Here is a 16,693-nt window from a genome sequence, read left to right as displayed (position 1 = left end):
ATTCAGATGGAATTCATAGAAGAAGCACTGAGAAATTTATGTCAGTTTGAATTAAAATTCTGTTTTTTATAAATAAAGTAAAAAAAACATTGAAATTAATCAAATTCAGACATTTAAAGTTTTTATTTTTGTTCAAAGGAAACCAAAAATATTTTGATCCAGAAATCTGGGTCAGACTGGATCAAGGTCTGGTCTCTCCTACACACTCTGGGGTTAAAGGTCAGGCCTGTCTGGTGGCGTTTCCAAACCATTGTCACCATGGTAACTGGACCAGGTTCTGGTACTGCCATCATAAAACCCAGTGGACCAGAACTAGCAGCAGCCATGGAAGCATCTGAAGGTTCTGTTGGGTTTTCTTCCAGAACCTCTGGGCTCCATGAAGCCGGTCCGGATCAGCGGTTCTCCAGGTTTCCTGAAGGTTCAGGTCCGTTTGACAGATGTTCTGATTCTGTTTCAGACCTTCAGGAACCCCAGAGACCCGTTTATCAGAACCGCAATGGGTCACAGTGGGATATGAGTCACTGGAAGCAGAACCATCCAGTTCTGTCCAGAGGACCGGATCAGGTCCGGATCAGAACCTGTTGTTGGCGCTGAAGATTCCTCCAAAGTCCAAGTCTCTAGCCATGAGCTCCTCCTCCACGCTCTCCAGCGCCCACTGGTGGTTCACCACCTCCAGCGCCTCCCACTCGCTCTGAAACGGGTCAAACCGGGTCGGAGCGTTACGCAGAACCGAACCTCACCGCCCAAAGCTCTGATCTGACTCACCTTAAAAGCCTTGTTGGGGTCGGGGGGCATCGCCATGGCAGCGCCAGTCATCTGGTCCTGCATGATCCGTGATTGGTCAGCAGCTGTGGAGGAAACGGACCAATCAGAGAGCTTCATTCTGACGCATCATCAATCAGGAAAAACTGGTTTCAGGGAAATCTGTATGAAGAATTAACGTTTAAAACTTTAAATACATCCTACTTCACAGAGCGCGTCTGTTTACCACTGAAAGAACAAAAATAAAACATTTAAAATAAATGTAGGAATAAACTGTTAAACGTGTTAATATTTAGGAAAAATAATTATTTTTCTTTGTTTCTTTTTCCTTTTTTTCAGTTTTTGCAGATTTTTCTGTCATCTTCCTTTTTCCCGTTTCTATTTTTTCTCTTTTTAATTTTTTGCACATGCTGATATAAATTGGTTTGCTGACTGAGTATTGTCCGACGCGACCAGAACCAGAACCAGAACTCACCGTTGTCCTGGCCCAGGATCAGCGAGTACATGCTCCTCAGGCCGAACACGTTCAGGAAGTACCAGGAGGCCGAGCTCACCCTGCACACCAAACAGAAGCTGAACAGGACCGGCCGGGTCGGGAAGGTCCGGTTCTGTTGGGTCGGGTTCTCACCAGGAGGCGTCCAGCGACAGCAGGTCGATTCCTCTCTGCAGCATCGGTTTGAACCGCAGCGTCAGCGGGAACGGCACCTTGGCTGGAAAACAGACGGTTCTGGTTTCAAACCTGGCCACGGGTCAGAACCGGGTCAGAACCACCAGGAGGAGGAAACTCACTGATGACGAAGCCGGAGAAGGCCCAGTTGATCCATCCTCCGATCAGAATCATGGGCAGAACATTGGTCAGGTTTCCCTTCATCATGTCCGTCAACATGCTGGTGTCTGCAACAGAACCGAGTCAGCAAAACCGGGTCGGGACGCAGCAACAGAACCGGGTTGGGTCAGGTCCAACGGGGCGACTCACCTGTCATGGGGTTCTTAGGAACGACCTTCCTCTTGACCCTCTTAAAGAAACCGGTTTCTGCATCGTTGAAGTAATGCTTCCTCATGAAGAACGACTGAAACGGATCAGAACCAACGGTCCGATCAGAACGGAGCCGACCAGATCAGAACCGTTCTTTCAAATAGAGGAAACTTCATAAGGATTAATTAAATTTTTTCGCAGCTGTCCTGCTGAGGTAAAGTTCTGAGTTTTCCGGGTCACGATCCTCTGATCCGAGGGAATGAAACGAGTTTCCTCTGAGGTCGGGTTCTGACCCAGTCGGTTCTGGTTTCACATCCTAACAGACAGAACTAAAATATTTACACAAAAACAAATTTATATCCCAGAGTGAATCTCTTCCGTTTTTAAAGAACTTAAACGTTATGCCTTTCCCCACTAGATGGCATCACATGCTGAACCCAACCAGAACCGGAACCAGAACCAGAGGCGGTCCAGTAGACAGGAAGTGAGGCGATCTGCTTACCTGTCGGGGGATGTACTTCCCGTTCTCCCGGAGGACGCGGCTGCGCAGCAACACCTGGCTGGAGACAGAGCGTCAGAACCAGGCGGTTCCGGTCCGAACAGAACCGGGCCGTCTGGACCCTCACCTGTCAGACACCTGCTCCAGGTCCAGCTTCCTGTCGCTGCTCAGCAGCTGGCTCACGTAGTGCCGCAGGACACCGACGAAGAAGGTGATGAAGACGATGGGCAGGACGACCCACATCCTGATGCTGGAGTCCAGCAGCAGCTCCGGGTCGGCCATCGGTTCTGACCCGGCAGGTCGAGCGAGGGAGGAGGCTGCTGGGGGAGAGAGACCATCTGACGTGGGAGAACACTTTCACTCATTCAGAGTTCATCTGCTACTTCCTGGTTTGGACAATTATTCAGATGTTTCCATGAGAACCAAAGATTACTTAACACATTTTATGGCCATAATTTAACTCCATACCGGGCCTCTGAAGCTATGACTCCATCTGGTAAATTTCGCACCAAACTTTTTCCTTCCACTCAACTTTCCACTCATATATTCCGATGCAGAACTCTGAACAACCAGCTTCTTTAGGAATTATTATTTGTATGGGACCAAGTTTCTTCATGGTTTTGTAGGCTAGAGAATAACATTTCCGGACTGAAAATGATTTAAGTTCATATTTAAAAGTATTCGCAGGTGTAAATAATCTTTATATTTACTATATTTATAGGAGTTTCACTTTTTAAATTAACTTCCCCACAATATTCCGCTTTATTAAGGCCAGTTCAGTTCTAGTAATCGGAACCATTAGCAGCAGGTGACCTCAGTTCCTCCAACCTGCTAAAGTTTCACAACAAACTCGAAGCTAGCCCGGCTAGCTCGCCTGCTAGCTCGGTTTAAATCACCGCCTCGTTCCTGTCAGCTCCGGTTAGAGGAGAAACTCCACATAAACTCCTCCACTGACGAGACTCAAACACCGAACTCACCTCATTCACCAACTTTCTTCAGACTCCACAAACGTGCTCCGCTGCATCTGGAATTCATCCACATCCGGTTTAAACGGAAACGCCGTCATACTGGCGTCGTTGCGTAGCAGATAAGAACCGTACGCTAGCGCGTCCGCCATGTTGTGAGTGTCATTTTCCCTTTAGCATGCTTACTAAATTGGGTAAAGGAAGCTCAAAATTTTTACGTTAAACTAAATCTGAGTAATGGTTATCATAAACAATGACATAAACTCCTTTCAGTAATGACGATTACTGAAACAAAACTTATATGTTAGCTTAAAAACCCCAAAACAGAACAATTCAGAAAGTGTGATGTGTGAATAGATTTGAGCTGCCCAAATTGGCAATAACTAAATAAAAGACTTGATAAAATAGTTTATTTGCCAAATATTAGACCCCAAAATGAGCAATATTCCTATGATTTCACAGTGCAACAATAATCATTTATCATTGTCTATGAATTCCATTGTTAGTTTCACTTTTCAGTTTCCATTATTTTCTCATTTTTTCATTAACTGTATTTATATATCTATCTTACATTGCTGACTTTTTTTTTTTAAAACAATATTTTTTCTAGTGTAATATTTCCTCTTTTCTCCTTTGTCCATTTATTTACAGATTTTAACTTGTTCTCTGCTTTTCCTTGTAACTGTGTAAATACACAAAGGAGCAGAGTTAATAAATCAATGTAAGATGAAAAAAGTAAATAAAAAATTAAATACAGAAAACGCAAGAAATAGAAAAAAATAAAACAAATTGAATATTAAAAAAATTAGATAATTGTAAATAATTAAACTAATGAAACCATGAAATTGAAAAAAAAGGAGAATTAATTAAATAATAATGGTAATGTTACATTAATAATGTTGAAAATGATACACAATAATTGTAAATGACTATAAATGAAGCTAAACTGAATGTAATAAGAGTTGGGATTGAAATTAACTGGCTGGCCGTTTCAGTTCAGGTGTCGTAAAGATCACTGTGTTAAAAAACGACGACACAAACGGGAAAAGTTTCCATCCACATGAACAGATTTTTATATTTTTAGAGCAATAAATATTTCCACTTTTTTCATATTTCTGCCATTTCAAAAACAAAGTACAAGTAATATATATTTATGTACACAGCTAAAATCTTCCAAACATAATTTTTAAAATAATGTCGTCTCTGTTGGACACATATTTGACACTTTACTCATACAATTTTACAAGGACTATTGCAGTCTCTCTTTTTGCTCTACATTATAAACAAGAAATGATTTTTCTCCATGAAGTGGTCCGCTCCAAACGGGCCGGACCCCCTGTTCACCCGTCCCTGTATCGACACACAAACAACCGGCCGTCTTCACGTGGGAGGCAGAAGAGTCTGAGCTTTCATTGGAAGCAGATCTGATCGGCTGTTTTAGTTTATTTTTAAAGTTCCCTGTCTTTCCTGCAGCGGTCAGACCGGATCTGCTTCTGGGGAATAAAAAAAATGAACTCAGACCTTCTCTTCCCGATGAAACGCAGCCAAAGGGAGCTAAGGTTCATTTAACAACTTATGTACATTCATGTTTATAATACAGTTCATTCAGTGCAGATACTGGAATAAATACCACATGCAAACCGATAGTGGAGAGCAGGCCTGGGCACAAAATAAGGAATATCTAAAATAAGTGATAAAAGGAGCATTAAAAATTGTTTCTGCATGTTTCTAAACTCAATCTACTGAGAACTTTGGTTGTTTAGATTCATTTGTTACATCATGGGAGGCAACAGCTTAAAATAAAGAGACCAATCATACAGAAAATATCACATTTAACAAAAATTCAATCAAAATGCAGAAGCAGGGAGGAAAAACGTCCACTCAGGTGTGTGGTATCACTTAGCATTAGCTTCTGCTAAAGAGCTTTAGCATTGATGAAGCTAATGTTTATGTTTAGTGCCTTAGCTAATGTTTTAATTAGCTGTGGCAGCTATCAACATGGTAGAGTTTAGTTCTTTAGCATTAGCTTTTGCTAAATGTCATGTTGGTATAAGGCTTTAACTTTAGTGGAACTAAAGTTTCTGATTAGTGCTCTAGGGTAAGGCAACTAACTTTTAGCTAGCGGTTTCCACCACTGATAGTGGGCATCAACATGGTTGAATTTAGTGCTTTAGCATTAGCTTTTGATAAATACCCTGTTGCTATTGTGCACTGATGAAAGTAATGTTTATGATTAGTTAGCCTTTTAAGATTAGTGCAACTAACATTTTAGTTGGTGGTTCTCACTCCTGCTAAACAGGTTAAAGGTTGAACTTCTTGAAGGACGACCTCGACCTCAACACGCTGTAGGTCTGCAAAGCTGCAACTCAGTCAAACCAAAGACTTCTGGAACATCTGGAGATGTTTGCAGAAAGCCAAACATGGAAAATAAAACTGTTCAGTCATAACTAAACAGACAAGCTTCTCCGAACCCTGACGAGTTGAAGGAAAGAACCATGTGAGGTTCTGGTGCTGAAGGTTCTTACAGCCACTGGATTCAGTTTTCAGTCACTGCTTCAGAACTTTGGTTTTGTTTTTGTCAAATTATTTTAATCTGGATTCTGACCTGATCTCAAGAGCCTTAAGGATTGAGGAGCTTTTCACCAAGGCTCCTGGTTAAAGGAGCAGAGGTCCAAGCACATTTACCAATAAACACTGGTGAAGGTAGGATGGTTTCTACAGGTGGCACCAGGATGGATCAGATCTGAAACCTAATGTTGGTTTTTGGAGGATTTGGAGTTTAGAGTTCATGCAGAAACAGGCGTGGATGTGTTGGTACTGGAACAGAAGGAGCCGTGTTGTCTGGAGGTAGGCGTGATCCAGTGTTGAATGAAAACCTCTTTCTGTTTCGGTTTAAATGGTTTCTGTAAGGCCCCATAAAGGAAACAGGTGTTTCTGTAAATGCACTGTGCAGATCCAACGGTCCGGAGCTCCAAGAAGCTCAGGAGGAAAAGATCATTTCTGGTCTGGAGTTGAAGCAACACAACTAGCATGTTAGAAACCTCTGCATGTTAGTCACAGATTACTGTTGTTGTGGTTGTAAACGTGTTAAAAGTTAAAAAACGGATTCTAGATCAGAAACCCAAATCAGAAATCACATTTTAAGCACATAACAAAATCAAAAGTGCTAAAAAATACAAAGCAGCCCAAGGAGCACTTCATGTTATTAAAAGCTCGTCACACAACAATACTGATATCAGAAGCTTGCTCTAAAACGTCAAAGTGGTTCTTCAGATTGAAACCAATTATTAGTCCGTGAAGTGTGTCTAAAACGTCTGAAGCTTTTGTCTTGGCTTTTTTCCAGAGAAGAACCAGGAGAACCTTTTGGTGTTTAGAGCGCAGGTTTGTTGTTTCAAGCAATTCTGAGCGTCGGTTACAGGTTGATGCTGTTGGCCCCACTGAAACAAGAACACACTGTACAGTTTATATCTACAGGTGGTTTCAGGTGATCGCAGAGAAACTGAAAAATGTGTCAATGTTTGCATTTCCCAACATCCACCAGTTAAACGCTGGTCATGCAAACCAGAGCTAAGGGGGAAGAACTTTCTTCCAGCAATCGTTAGTTTCCGACATCCAAGAACGTTGATTAAAAACAGAAAATATTCTGGAAGAAAAACACTGGGACAGTGGTTTTAAACTCAAAGTACAAAAATAACGTGTAAAACAGAGTTCATTAAAGAGATTTCCACTTGACATGAGATGCTGGAACATGATTTACTCTCCAGTCCGATGAGTTGTCCTTCCAGAAGACTTTAGGTCCAAGTTTCAGGTCCTTTTTGTTCCTTTCTTGGATGATGAGGGTGACTGAAGGCTCGGTCCATCTTGTTTCTTAAAAATCCAGAAAATGGCTTCGTATTTCTGTTCTGGATGGACATCGTCAACCAACGCGCAGGAAACTCAGATATGGAATCGTCTTTTATTTAGGTGGTTTGTCTCAGATGATGATCCCCATGATTATTGATTATTGTACCATCCTTATGTCTGAAGGCACCTTATTCTCTGTTTTGAAACCAAGTGGCAGATAAAACATCACTCACCCTCAACACAAAGTTTTATTTTACTGCTTAAAAACACAAAAGTAGTTGGTACTGGGTGGGAAATATATAAACTTGCATCTGAAACCAAAAACTCTGACCTCATTTAAGGATCTTTACTGAAAACATTGTCAGAATCCAGCATCGATATTTTACGGCCTACCAGTCCTGCAACATATGAAGCCATAAACAAGCAAAAAAGAGACAGAGCTCCATGACCTCCACCAGTTTCCCCATTAATATAAAAATCTGACTGAAACAACCTTCAACTGTTCCCACAATCTTCCTAAGTGCTTCAATAGATGCCACCTGGACATTTCTTGACCTTCTTAAAGGCGTTTCACCTCTGACCTAAAATTAACTTCAGGAAACGAGAAAAGTCCAGCTGTCTATGGAAATTACGTCATAACTGAACTGAACGTTTTGGGTCACTTATTTTAGAATATCATGTGTGGCTTAGGAAACCTATTAAAATAATCTCTAACCTAATGTTTTTAGTTTTCCAGACAAAAAGATCTAAGGTGGATGAAAAGGATGGTGGACGCACCATGTCTAAGGCCAAACTCTGAGCTTCTTCTCTGACCTTTCATTGGATGCAGCGATTAATGTTAAACGCAGAGTTCATCATTGCACTGAAACTTTTGGTCCCCAACAGTGAGTAACTTTGGATAAAAGCTTCTGTTAAGTTATTTGTATATCACAATTTTTTGTGAATTATTAAAAAAAGAAGGAAACGAGAGAAAATGAAGCAAAACATTTAAATTTAATTAAAAAAAAACATTTTCATGATCCAGTTAGCCTGAATGCTAACATTTGCATGGGGGCTATCAGTAGCATGTTGACCTACAGTAAGCATACACCATCTAATGTGCAAAGAACAGCAAGTACACTAAAATAAGCTAGAATGCTAATGTTAGCCTACATGCTAATAAGCATGTAGGCTAATGATAATCAACATATGTTGACCTACAGTAACATTCTCCACTCAGTGTGCAAAGAGCATTGTATAAGCTAAAGTGAAATAGAATGGTGTTAGCTAACATGCTAACATTAGCATGGGAGATAACAGTATGTTGACCTACAGTAACATACTGCATTCAGTGTGCAAAGAGCATTGTATACACTAAAATGAACAAAATGCTAATGTTAGCCTAAGTGCTACCATCAGAATGTGGGTTATCATTAGCATATCACCTAATACTGACTTTCTCAATTCAGTATGTAAAACATTAGTGCAAAAGCTAAAATTAGCCAAATTAGCATCAAGAAACGCCTGCCTCATTTGTTTCCAGTCAGTCTGGAACCAACAAATCCCCGGCTTCCCACCAACCAACCATGGAGGATTCTCCAGTCTGGATCAGAAACGTCTCATAATGGGACCATTAAACACATATCGGTGCCCCCTACTGGTGATTTCAGATAAACACAAAAACTTCTGAGAGCTGTACCCTGCTTCTGATTTTAATAAACTTCCGTTTTAGTTTTATTTTCCCACCCAGTTCCATTAACATTGCTGCTGCTAAAGGTACAGAAAGTTGCACTGTAAAAAAAATCAAAAATAAAAACATCATGTTTGTATTTCAGGTAGAGCAGCTCCACCGTCCTCATCGGCAGAAAACAACAAAAATCCCCCAGTTTGGCATCTTTCATCTTAATCTCCTTCTCTGGCAACGTTGAGGGTCACAAACACATCATGGAGCGTCAAATACAAATGACAGATATTATTATTTCTGAGAATTCAGGCGTACACTTTCATATATACCGGGATATTTGAGAAATGAGGAGAGCATTCACAGATTTGGTAGAAATAAATCCTCAAACTTACAGGAATAAGTGAGAAAATCTGAAAAAGTCCCATTCCAAAACAACAGTATAGCGCCCCCTGCTGAAACCCTGTAATCCACAAACACTAAAGGCTTTTAATAGTTTTTGCAGAACAAAAACGAAGACACCTGTAGATTTGTTTCGATGGCTTATTTCAAAGGTTTTAGGAAGTTTATGAGTAGAGTCTTCACTTTGCTGGATTGGGGCTTCACATCACAACAAATCTATCCCTGCAAATTGGATATTAACCATAAACACACTGATAACTGTTAGCTATTGCACAGGTCATGCATGCCTGTCTAAGACACAAACGCCACCATATTAATGCTAAACACCTCTGCTTCTGCCCGTAATGGCTTGTAAATATGTCAAAATCAAAGTTAAGTGTTGGTTTTTGTGCTGAACAACATGGTGTGAAACTACTGTTACACGGTACTGTCCCTTTAACTCGGAGCGTCAGCGCTCATGTTACGTTTTCAGGCACTGTTCCCTTCCTGACTGGTCCCTCAACCGCTTGTCCACTACAGCCACAGAAATGTTAAAAAAGGTACTCACAACATGAGACGAACACTCTGAAGTAGTGAAGACCTACAAACATGTCCGACTGAGTCCCGGCTCACCACGCAGGGCGGTATGAAGGCGAGGTGGGGGCGTCACCAGACCTAAGCGGTAGTTTTTCCCCTCCAGCGCTCTACCTGCGAGGAAAGTCGATGTGGAAATAGCACAGGCTGAGCAGCTTCCTCTTTCCCGCTCTCACCGCTCTCCTCCTCATCAGGCGGCCATTTTGATACAACTGGATCTGCCCTCCTGCTCTTCTTCCCCTCCTCCCTCTTGTGCTCACTCTCAATATCGCCCCCTGGCGGCTCACTGTGGGGTTGCGCGCCACCGTCCTCGATTTCTGCCTCTTCACACGACCGTGCTGATGCGGCTGACGGGCTTCGCTTTGGGGCCGCCCCCTTGCCCCACCCCCGGAGGGAGCGGGGAGAGCGGGGCGCCCGACGGGGGCGGCAGGGGTGAGTGGGGAGGGGGGGGCGGGATGGACGACAGCGGCGGGTACTGGGGGGCGTAGGGCTGCGGTGGCGTCTGGGTGACGAGGCGCGCCGAGGGCGTCTGGGGCGGCGGCGTGGAGAAGATGAAGTGGGTGGAGCCTGTTGCGGAGGGGGAGGGGCTGAGCGGGGAGTGTGTGTGCACGGTGTGGTTGTGTGTGTGTGTGTGAGCATGCGGGTGGGGCTGGGAGTGCGAGATGGTGAGTGGCAGCTTGGCTCCGCCCCCCGGCCGGTGGTAGAGTCCGTGCGGCGTAGTGGGCGTGACGGGAGAGTGGGGGGACAGCGGCGGTGGCGTGGTGAAGCCGGACACCATGTTGTAGCGCGGGTGGGCGGGGCCTTGCTGCAGCCTCTGCAGCGGCTGGCTGTGGGGCGGGGCGCAGCTGTGCCGCAGCGGCGCAGAGAAGCGGTGCGTCAGCGCGTGGTGCTGCGGCACGCTCTGCATGTGGTAGCGGTGGTGGTGATGGTAGGGCGGCGGAGGCGTCTGCTGCGGCAGGTGCCCACTGACTCCGCCTCCTCCACTGTTGCCGTGGCAATACTGGGCGTGCAACGCCTGGAGCTTGGACGGCCCCCCTCCCGGGCCGCCGCCCCCTCCAGCCCCGGCCGAGTCCGACTGGCCGAGGTTGGGCGAAGGGGAGGGGCATGGGGAAGGGGAGGATGGGAGGGCGATGGGCGGCGCGGGAGCGGGGTAGTGGGGGGGGGACGAAATCATCAGAGGACTCGGTGGACCCTGAGGAGGCGGTGACATCATCGTCAGGGGACCAGGAACTTTGCCTCTTCGACTGCCGAAGAAGTTCCCCATTCGGCCTCCAGGGATCTGGCCGCCGCCCGCCGCCATCACGCCGCCGGGCCCAGCCCCGCCCCCGCTCGCGAGAGGAGACGTGGTGACCCCCCCCTGGTTGTGACAGAGCCCCGGCCCACCCCCCACCCCCGTACCGGGGCTCTGAGTAGGGCGGTGCGGCCGGTAGGCTGCTGGGGACGAGGGCATCATCATGGGGCTGTAGGACAGACTGGCGCCCTGCAGGGGGCGCTGCTGGTGAGGCCGCGGGCTGCTAATAATGGAACCCTGAGGACAGGAAGAGTAGAAGAAGAACAAAGTCAGAAGACGACTTCTCATTGGTCAGACCTACATCCTGCTGGGAATCTTCATCAGACTTTCTTTAGTCTCACTTCAGGCATTTTGTTAAGAAAATGAGCTAAAATGGCCGCCGCTGAATTTATCCTGTTGGTTAGGAATTTCTTATCAATATGTGATTTTTATTTAACATTGTAAATAAATTCGAATTAATGACGTTTTAAAACTGCTAAACTTTTTCTGTCGGGATGTTTTTTTTGCTGTTTTTCAGAGCAGATGCTTGTTGAGCTGCGACTGCTGACGCATCACAGCCACTTCACTCAACAGGCTGAAACGACTCGACACGGCTGTTCAGTAACTGGCAATTTAGTAATCGATTAATGACTAACTAGAGTACACAGTTAAAACAGGAACATTTCTAAAGAAAGCAACATATTCAAAGCAGTAGTGAAGCAAAAACTGTACAAAATATAAACATTTTGCTTTTAAGATAAAACACTTTGGTATGTAAAAACCCAGATTCAGATTGACTAAAGGAATGCTGTTATTTCATTTTAGGCAATAAAATGTTTATTTCCTTATTTTAAAAAGGACGTGAATTATTTCAAGTCTTTTGGATCTTTTGATTTATTTTTAAAATTTATTAAAAAGGCTTAAATAGTTAAAGAAAAATCTGATTTTGCCATTTTTCATCCAATTAATCATCAGAATAATCAATAGATTAATTGATTATTAAAATAATTGTTAGTTTCAGCCCTAAAAAGTAATAAATAGTTCTCATTGTCACTTTTATTGCTATCACAAAGTACCACCAAATATCATAATAAAACTGTAAGTCCTTATTTATATACTCAGAAACTTTTATTTTGTTGAGTATCAGATGCCTGAAGGATGAAAACATTTCTGTACAGAAACCAAACAGCAAAAGCAGCTGGACCCATCGGGTTTGCCAACAAAATCCATTCAGATAAGAATCCAAACTTACATTTAATACCATTTAGAATCTGTTTAAAATGTCCCAGAATCAACTTTGAATCAAATCATGAGATGGTAAAAGATTCCCCCCATTAGCAGGAGCATCCGTTTTTAAAACTCAGAATAAAGGAGATCAGCATTTCAGATAATGATTGAGCTTCATTTTCTACACAAAATAACTCAGAGATGTTAAGAAGAAAAAAACCAGCAGCAGCGTTAAGATAAAAACATGCAAAGCAAGAAGATCAGAGTCTTTCCTGGTCAACCTGGTTCCCATAGAGACACTGTTTAAAAGTCCTAAAACCTGCAACAAACTAGGTTTTACAGTGAACTACTGGCTGTTTGCAGGGAATATGTGACATGTTGGAAAGCAGCTTAGGAAGCTAATCATCACGAAACTGGCTGCTGTTGGCAAGAGAGCCAATCAACGAGCGAAATTAATTTTCCTTGGTGCTGATTGGCTGAACCCCAAGAGTGGAGGTCAGACGTTAGCTTCTGAGGTAGCGCTAAGACGGTTCCACTTTGAGTTTCATGTTTAGCGTTTTAAAACCGGTTGGAGGCGTTTTTAAAGGGGAACTCAGTCATTAACAGGCGGCTTCGCTAATGTCAGGATCCACTGCACAGTGAAAAGAAAAAGACCTGGACCAATGATTCACCATGTTTTAGAAGGTAACGTTTTAGTCTGTTAGTGAAAAATAATGCAGGAACAAACAGCTCACCACACTAAATCCTCCAAACTGAAAGACAGCAGCATAACTTCTGACAATCTGTGATCTTTATGTCTTTAAACTTCAAATTAATATCTGGAAATCAGAATCCTAATGTTTGTGTTTCTTAAGCTGCAGCATGTTGAGCTTTCAGCAATCAGCCTGAAGGACGACAAAAATGTTTTAGTATTTCTGTAAATTTAAACTCTAGTTTGTTAAAGAACATAAGGAGCAGCTTCACATGCAGCAAACAGACATATTTATAAAACTTCACAAACACATCCGGACGACCTTTAACCCCGCAGACAGTCAGGCATGCGGCGGCAGCATGCACGGCGGTGCAGCCTGCTAGCAGCAGACATGCTAGCAGCACACTTACTTCAATGGTACTGTCCAATGAGCCCACACTGTTCCTCCGCCCTCGCTTCCCTGTTATCCAATCAGAATCCAGGGATTAAACTTTAGTACAGGAAACAGGAAGTGCTGAACAGACGTTCGCATTAAGCTGCTCATCAGTGAGTTTCAGTTTTCACCTGGACACGACGTTTCCCTTCGTTAGCGTTTATGCTAAGCTAAGCTGAAAAAACACGGACTTCAGTTTTAAACTCCAGATTTTATTAATAATGCAGAATTTTAGATATGAAACATAAAAAAGTGATTTTCAGAGAACAAAGATAAACTAATATGGGAATTTTGGGCTTTTACTAAAAACAAATACAATAAAAAAATATATATTTTAGCTTCTTCACTGACCAACTTCATGATATTTAGAAAATATAAATCTGTAATTTAATGCAAAGATGAATAGATATTCATAATTAGTGACACGCTTTTCTAATTAGCAATTGGTCAGATTTTTACAACGACGTATTAACCATTGAGTTTAAAAGTGGCGTCCAGCTGACCCCACAGCCGTATCACTCGTTTCCTTTGCCTCAGTCCTCGTACGCTCAAGGGTTAAGGCCAAAAGACTTAACATGTATTTTTATTACCAGAAGATAAGCTGTACACTAATGAAGTCGTAATATTCCAAGAATAAAGTCAAAATAATAGAATAAGGTTGAAATGAAAGAGTCATAATAATTCAGGAATAAAAACGTACTAATGCGAGAACAATGTCAAAATAAGAGAATAAAGTTGAACAATCTGGAAACAAAATCAAATAAAACGAGAAAAATTTACATGAATAGTCATAACATTACAAGAATAAAGTCGCAATAATCCAAGAATAGGAGAATTTAATGAGAACTGCTACACAAAAAGCAATTAAAAATGTAAATATTATTCTGATAATATCAGGACTTTATTTTCATATTTTAAAAAATCTCTCAATCTGGCTCTAATACGCCGTCAAAGATTTTCTCTGACTGGTCAAGTCAAAAATAATCCAAGCGGAAGTTTGGTGTCAGAAGCTGTGTTGTAGTTCCTGCTGCCGTCCAGCAGGTGGACACGGCGCACCGCAGCATCATTCTGTCTCTGAACTGTAATGTTGCATAACAACACAGATGCAGTTTCACTGAGTCAGAAGAAACATAAAATCCTCCAGAACTGCTTCATCATCATCATCGTCACTTCTTCATGTTTCGCTTCCAACGAGACATTTTCTCAGAACCTGATTACAAACTGGTTTAATGCCCTTTCTGATCATAAAAAAGCCTTTCACACCTTATTAACCAAACTAGACAGGAGGAAGTGACTGGGAGGTTCTGGACGTCCAGCGTCCGGTCCTTACCCGTCTCTGAGAGATCTCTGAGCGAGGAGCTGAGCGCCGTGCGTTTCAGTCCGTCCACGGAGGCGTACGTATCGTCGAGGCTCGGCCTTCCCAGGGTGCCGTTCACCACCTCGCCCTTCATGGGCCCCCCGGCCGAACTGGTCCCGCTCCCCGACGTCCCCATCCCGCCAGAACCCGCCAGCATGCCGGGACGCATCATGCCTTTCTGCTTCTCCAGCTCGGCTGGAGGGGAGCAGGAAGCGAGACGCAAACATTCACACAGCTGAACTTTATCCACCAAAAAAGGTTTACAGGCCAAAAGTGCAACAGATATAAATACTTCAAGTGTGTCGGAGAGTTTGCAATTAAAAATAGTTTGCAATCGGAAATATGAAAACCACCCTTCAGGTGGTTTTCATATTTCCCAGCAGCCCCTTGAATTTCAGGATAACGGCTAAAATTCAAGATGGCTGCCGTTTTTGAGCCTTTTTAAGCCAATTATCGCCATGAAATTTTTCCCATTTTCATGATGTGGATGAACTTTATGTCACATCATGTTTTTGATTCTGTTTAGGCTGTGATTTGACACCAAACACATTCATCAAATTGGTGATTTTAGAGCAAAACTGAATTTTCCACAACAAAAATCAGATTATCAGTAAATGTGATTTGTATCAGTCCAATTATGTTTGATTTGACAAAAGACACCAAATCTGACTGTTTCTGTGCAAAAATATATTTTCCTTAACGACCGCCACCTTTAATTTTTTAGTGACTAGAGTTTTTTTTATCTGCTGCACTGAAACTGGTTATTACCTCACAGAAGTGACTTCTTCTACTCATGGATGAATATATCTAGTTTTCTGAAAGCGGTAAAGTCTCCATCATTCCCAGCCAAAAGCCAAAAGGCAACGGAGTTTCATTTGAGATGATATAATTGCTCTGATTTTCCTCAGCGTTTCTCTCGGTGCCGTGGAAACACTCACACTCCACCCGGTACTTCTCCATCTCCTGGACCTCGGCGATGCTCTCTCGCAGGTCGGAGGTGAAGCGCGCTCGGTCCTGCTGGCTCGGAGCCGTGAAGATGATCAACACCTTCCTCTCTCCTCCGGGGTTCGCCGACGTCAGCCGGATGCCATGAGGGTAATCTGAGTGGAAAATGACACAACATGCAGAATGCTCAACATTTTTACGACGAGCTGCTGAAATTAAACCACATTAATCATGAGAGGAGATAATAATCAGCTCAGATGGCTGATTTAATATCTCATGCTCTGACCCTGGACGTGTGAAACTCAGCAGAAGTCTAAAAAAGCAAACAGCAGGAGCCAATTTATGGCTCTGTGGGGGAAACTTCAGCGGCTTCCAGCAGATTCCTAAAACACAGTTTTCACTATTATTACAGTCATCACTTCTGAGCAGTGGGTCGTTTCACGAGTGGGACTGGAGTGACTGATGTCCCCTCCAGAGACAAATTACACATAAAAACAAAAGTGTTTGCAGTTAAAGTGACTGAATCACGTTTGGAGCCTGGAAAGTGGAGAGGAAGGTTTTCAACTCCAGGAAAATCAGCCAGAAGGCGACACATCCAGAACCTGTTTCTGATTTCATGACTGCAGGGCCTCACTAATTTCTGCTTACAAAATTAAAGCTTTAATTAATTGATTTATTATTAAGTAATTCCAATTAGAAACAGAAAAATTATTATGTGAATTAAAACAATATATGTGTCTTTTATTGAAATAATACAGTATGATTTTGTAGAAAATGGATTTATAAATAATTTTAGATCCTAAATATAAAAAAGGATTTAATGCCTTTTTAACAGCAGATTTGTGAGAAACATTTATTTCAGATGTAAAAAGTAAAAATACTGTAGGCTGTTTATTAACATATATGTATATATTTTATTTAAAATATATTTTAAAAAATTATTTTATTAAAATGTTATTTAAAATTTTTAGTAAAATATTCTATTTACAAATTTTAGTGACATTTTCCCACCCGGTCATTTTAATATAATGTAATATAATATAAAATGAAAATTATATTTATTAAATATAACTTATTATATATAATAAGT

The 16,693-nt window shown here is 42.4% G+C and overlaps 2 protein-coding genes across 6 annotated transcripts in view; both read right to left on the bottom strand.

Moving 5' to 3' along the window:
• Positions 1-104: 104 nt before the first annotated feature.
• LOC103153490 (ER membrane protein complex subunit 3) lies at positions 105-3,319 on the bottom strand. Of its 2 annotated transcripts, none has more exons than XM_007574427.2 (9): positions 3,215-3,319; positions 2,365-2,554; positions 2,241-2,298; positions 1,739-1,832; positions 1,552-1,656; positions 1,391-1,472; positions 1,238-1,317; positions 766-848; positions 105-691 (listed from the first exon to the last, which is right to left on the bottom strand). In XM_007574427.2, exons 2-9 carry the CDS (start codon positions 2,517-2,519, stop codon positions 572-574), a joined length of 777 nt encoding a protein of 258 aa, XP_007574489.1. In that variant the 5' UTR covers positions 2,520-2,554; positions 3,215-3,319; the 3' UTR covers positions 105-571. The 2 variants fall into 2 exon arrangements, with proteins under 2 accessions (XP_007574489.1, XP_007574491.1); XM_007574429.2 differs by having other exon boundaries at positions 2,365-2,557; positions 3,215-3,316.
• A 2,000-nt stretch (positions 3,320-5,319) lies between these two features.
• LOC103153489 (IQ motif and SEC7 domain-containing protein 1-like) overlaps positions 5,320-16,693 on the bottom strand; it is a 113,593-nt gene continuing 102,219 nt past the window's right edge. For all 4 annotated transcript variants that reach the window (XM_007574426.2, XM_016661949.1, XM_016661951.1 and 1 more), the window contains 4 exons: positions 15,597-15,758; positions 14,632-14,853; positions 13,279-13,328; positions 5,320-11,208 (listed from right to left, as the gene is read on the bottom strand). In XM_007574426.2, coding sequence (XP_007574488.1) covers positions 10,006-11,208; positions 13,279-13,328; positions 14,632-14,853; positions 15,597-15,758 — 1,637 coding nt within the window. In that variant the 3' untranslated portion in view covers positions 5,320-10,005. The remainder of the gene's footprint in view (positions 11,209-13,278; positions 13,329-14,631; positions 14,854-15,596; positions 15,759-16,693) is intronic.

This window comes from Poecilia formosa, unplaced genomic scaffold (assembly GCF_000485575.1).
Source record: "Poecilia formosa unplaced genomic scaffold, Poecilia_formosa-5.1.2 Scaffold351, whole genome shotgun sequence".
NCBI lineage: Eukaryota > Metazoa > Chordata > Actinopteri > Cyprinodontiformes > Poeciliidae > Poecilia > Poecilia formosa.
This window is presented reverse-complemented; position numbering and strand designations above follow the sequence as displayed.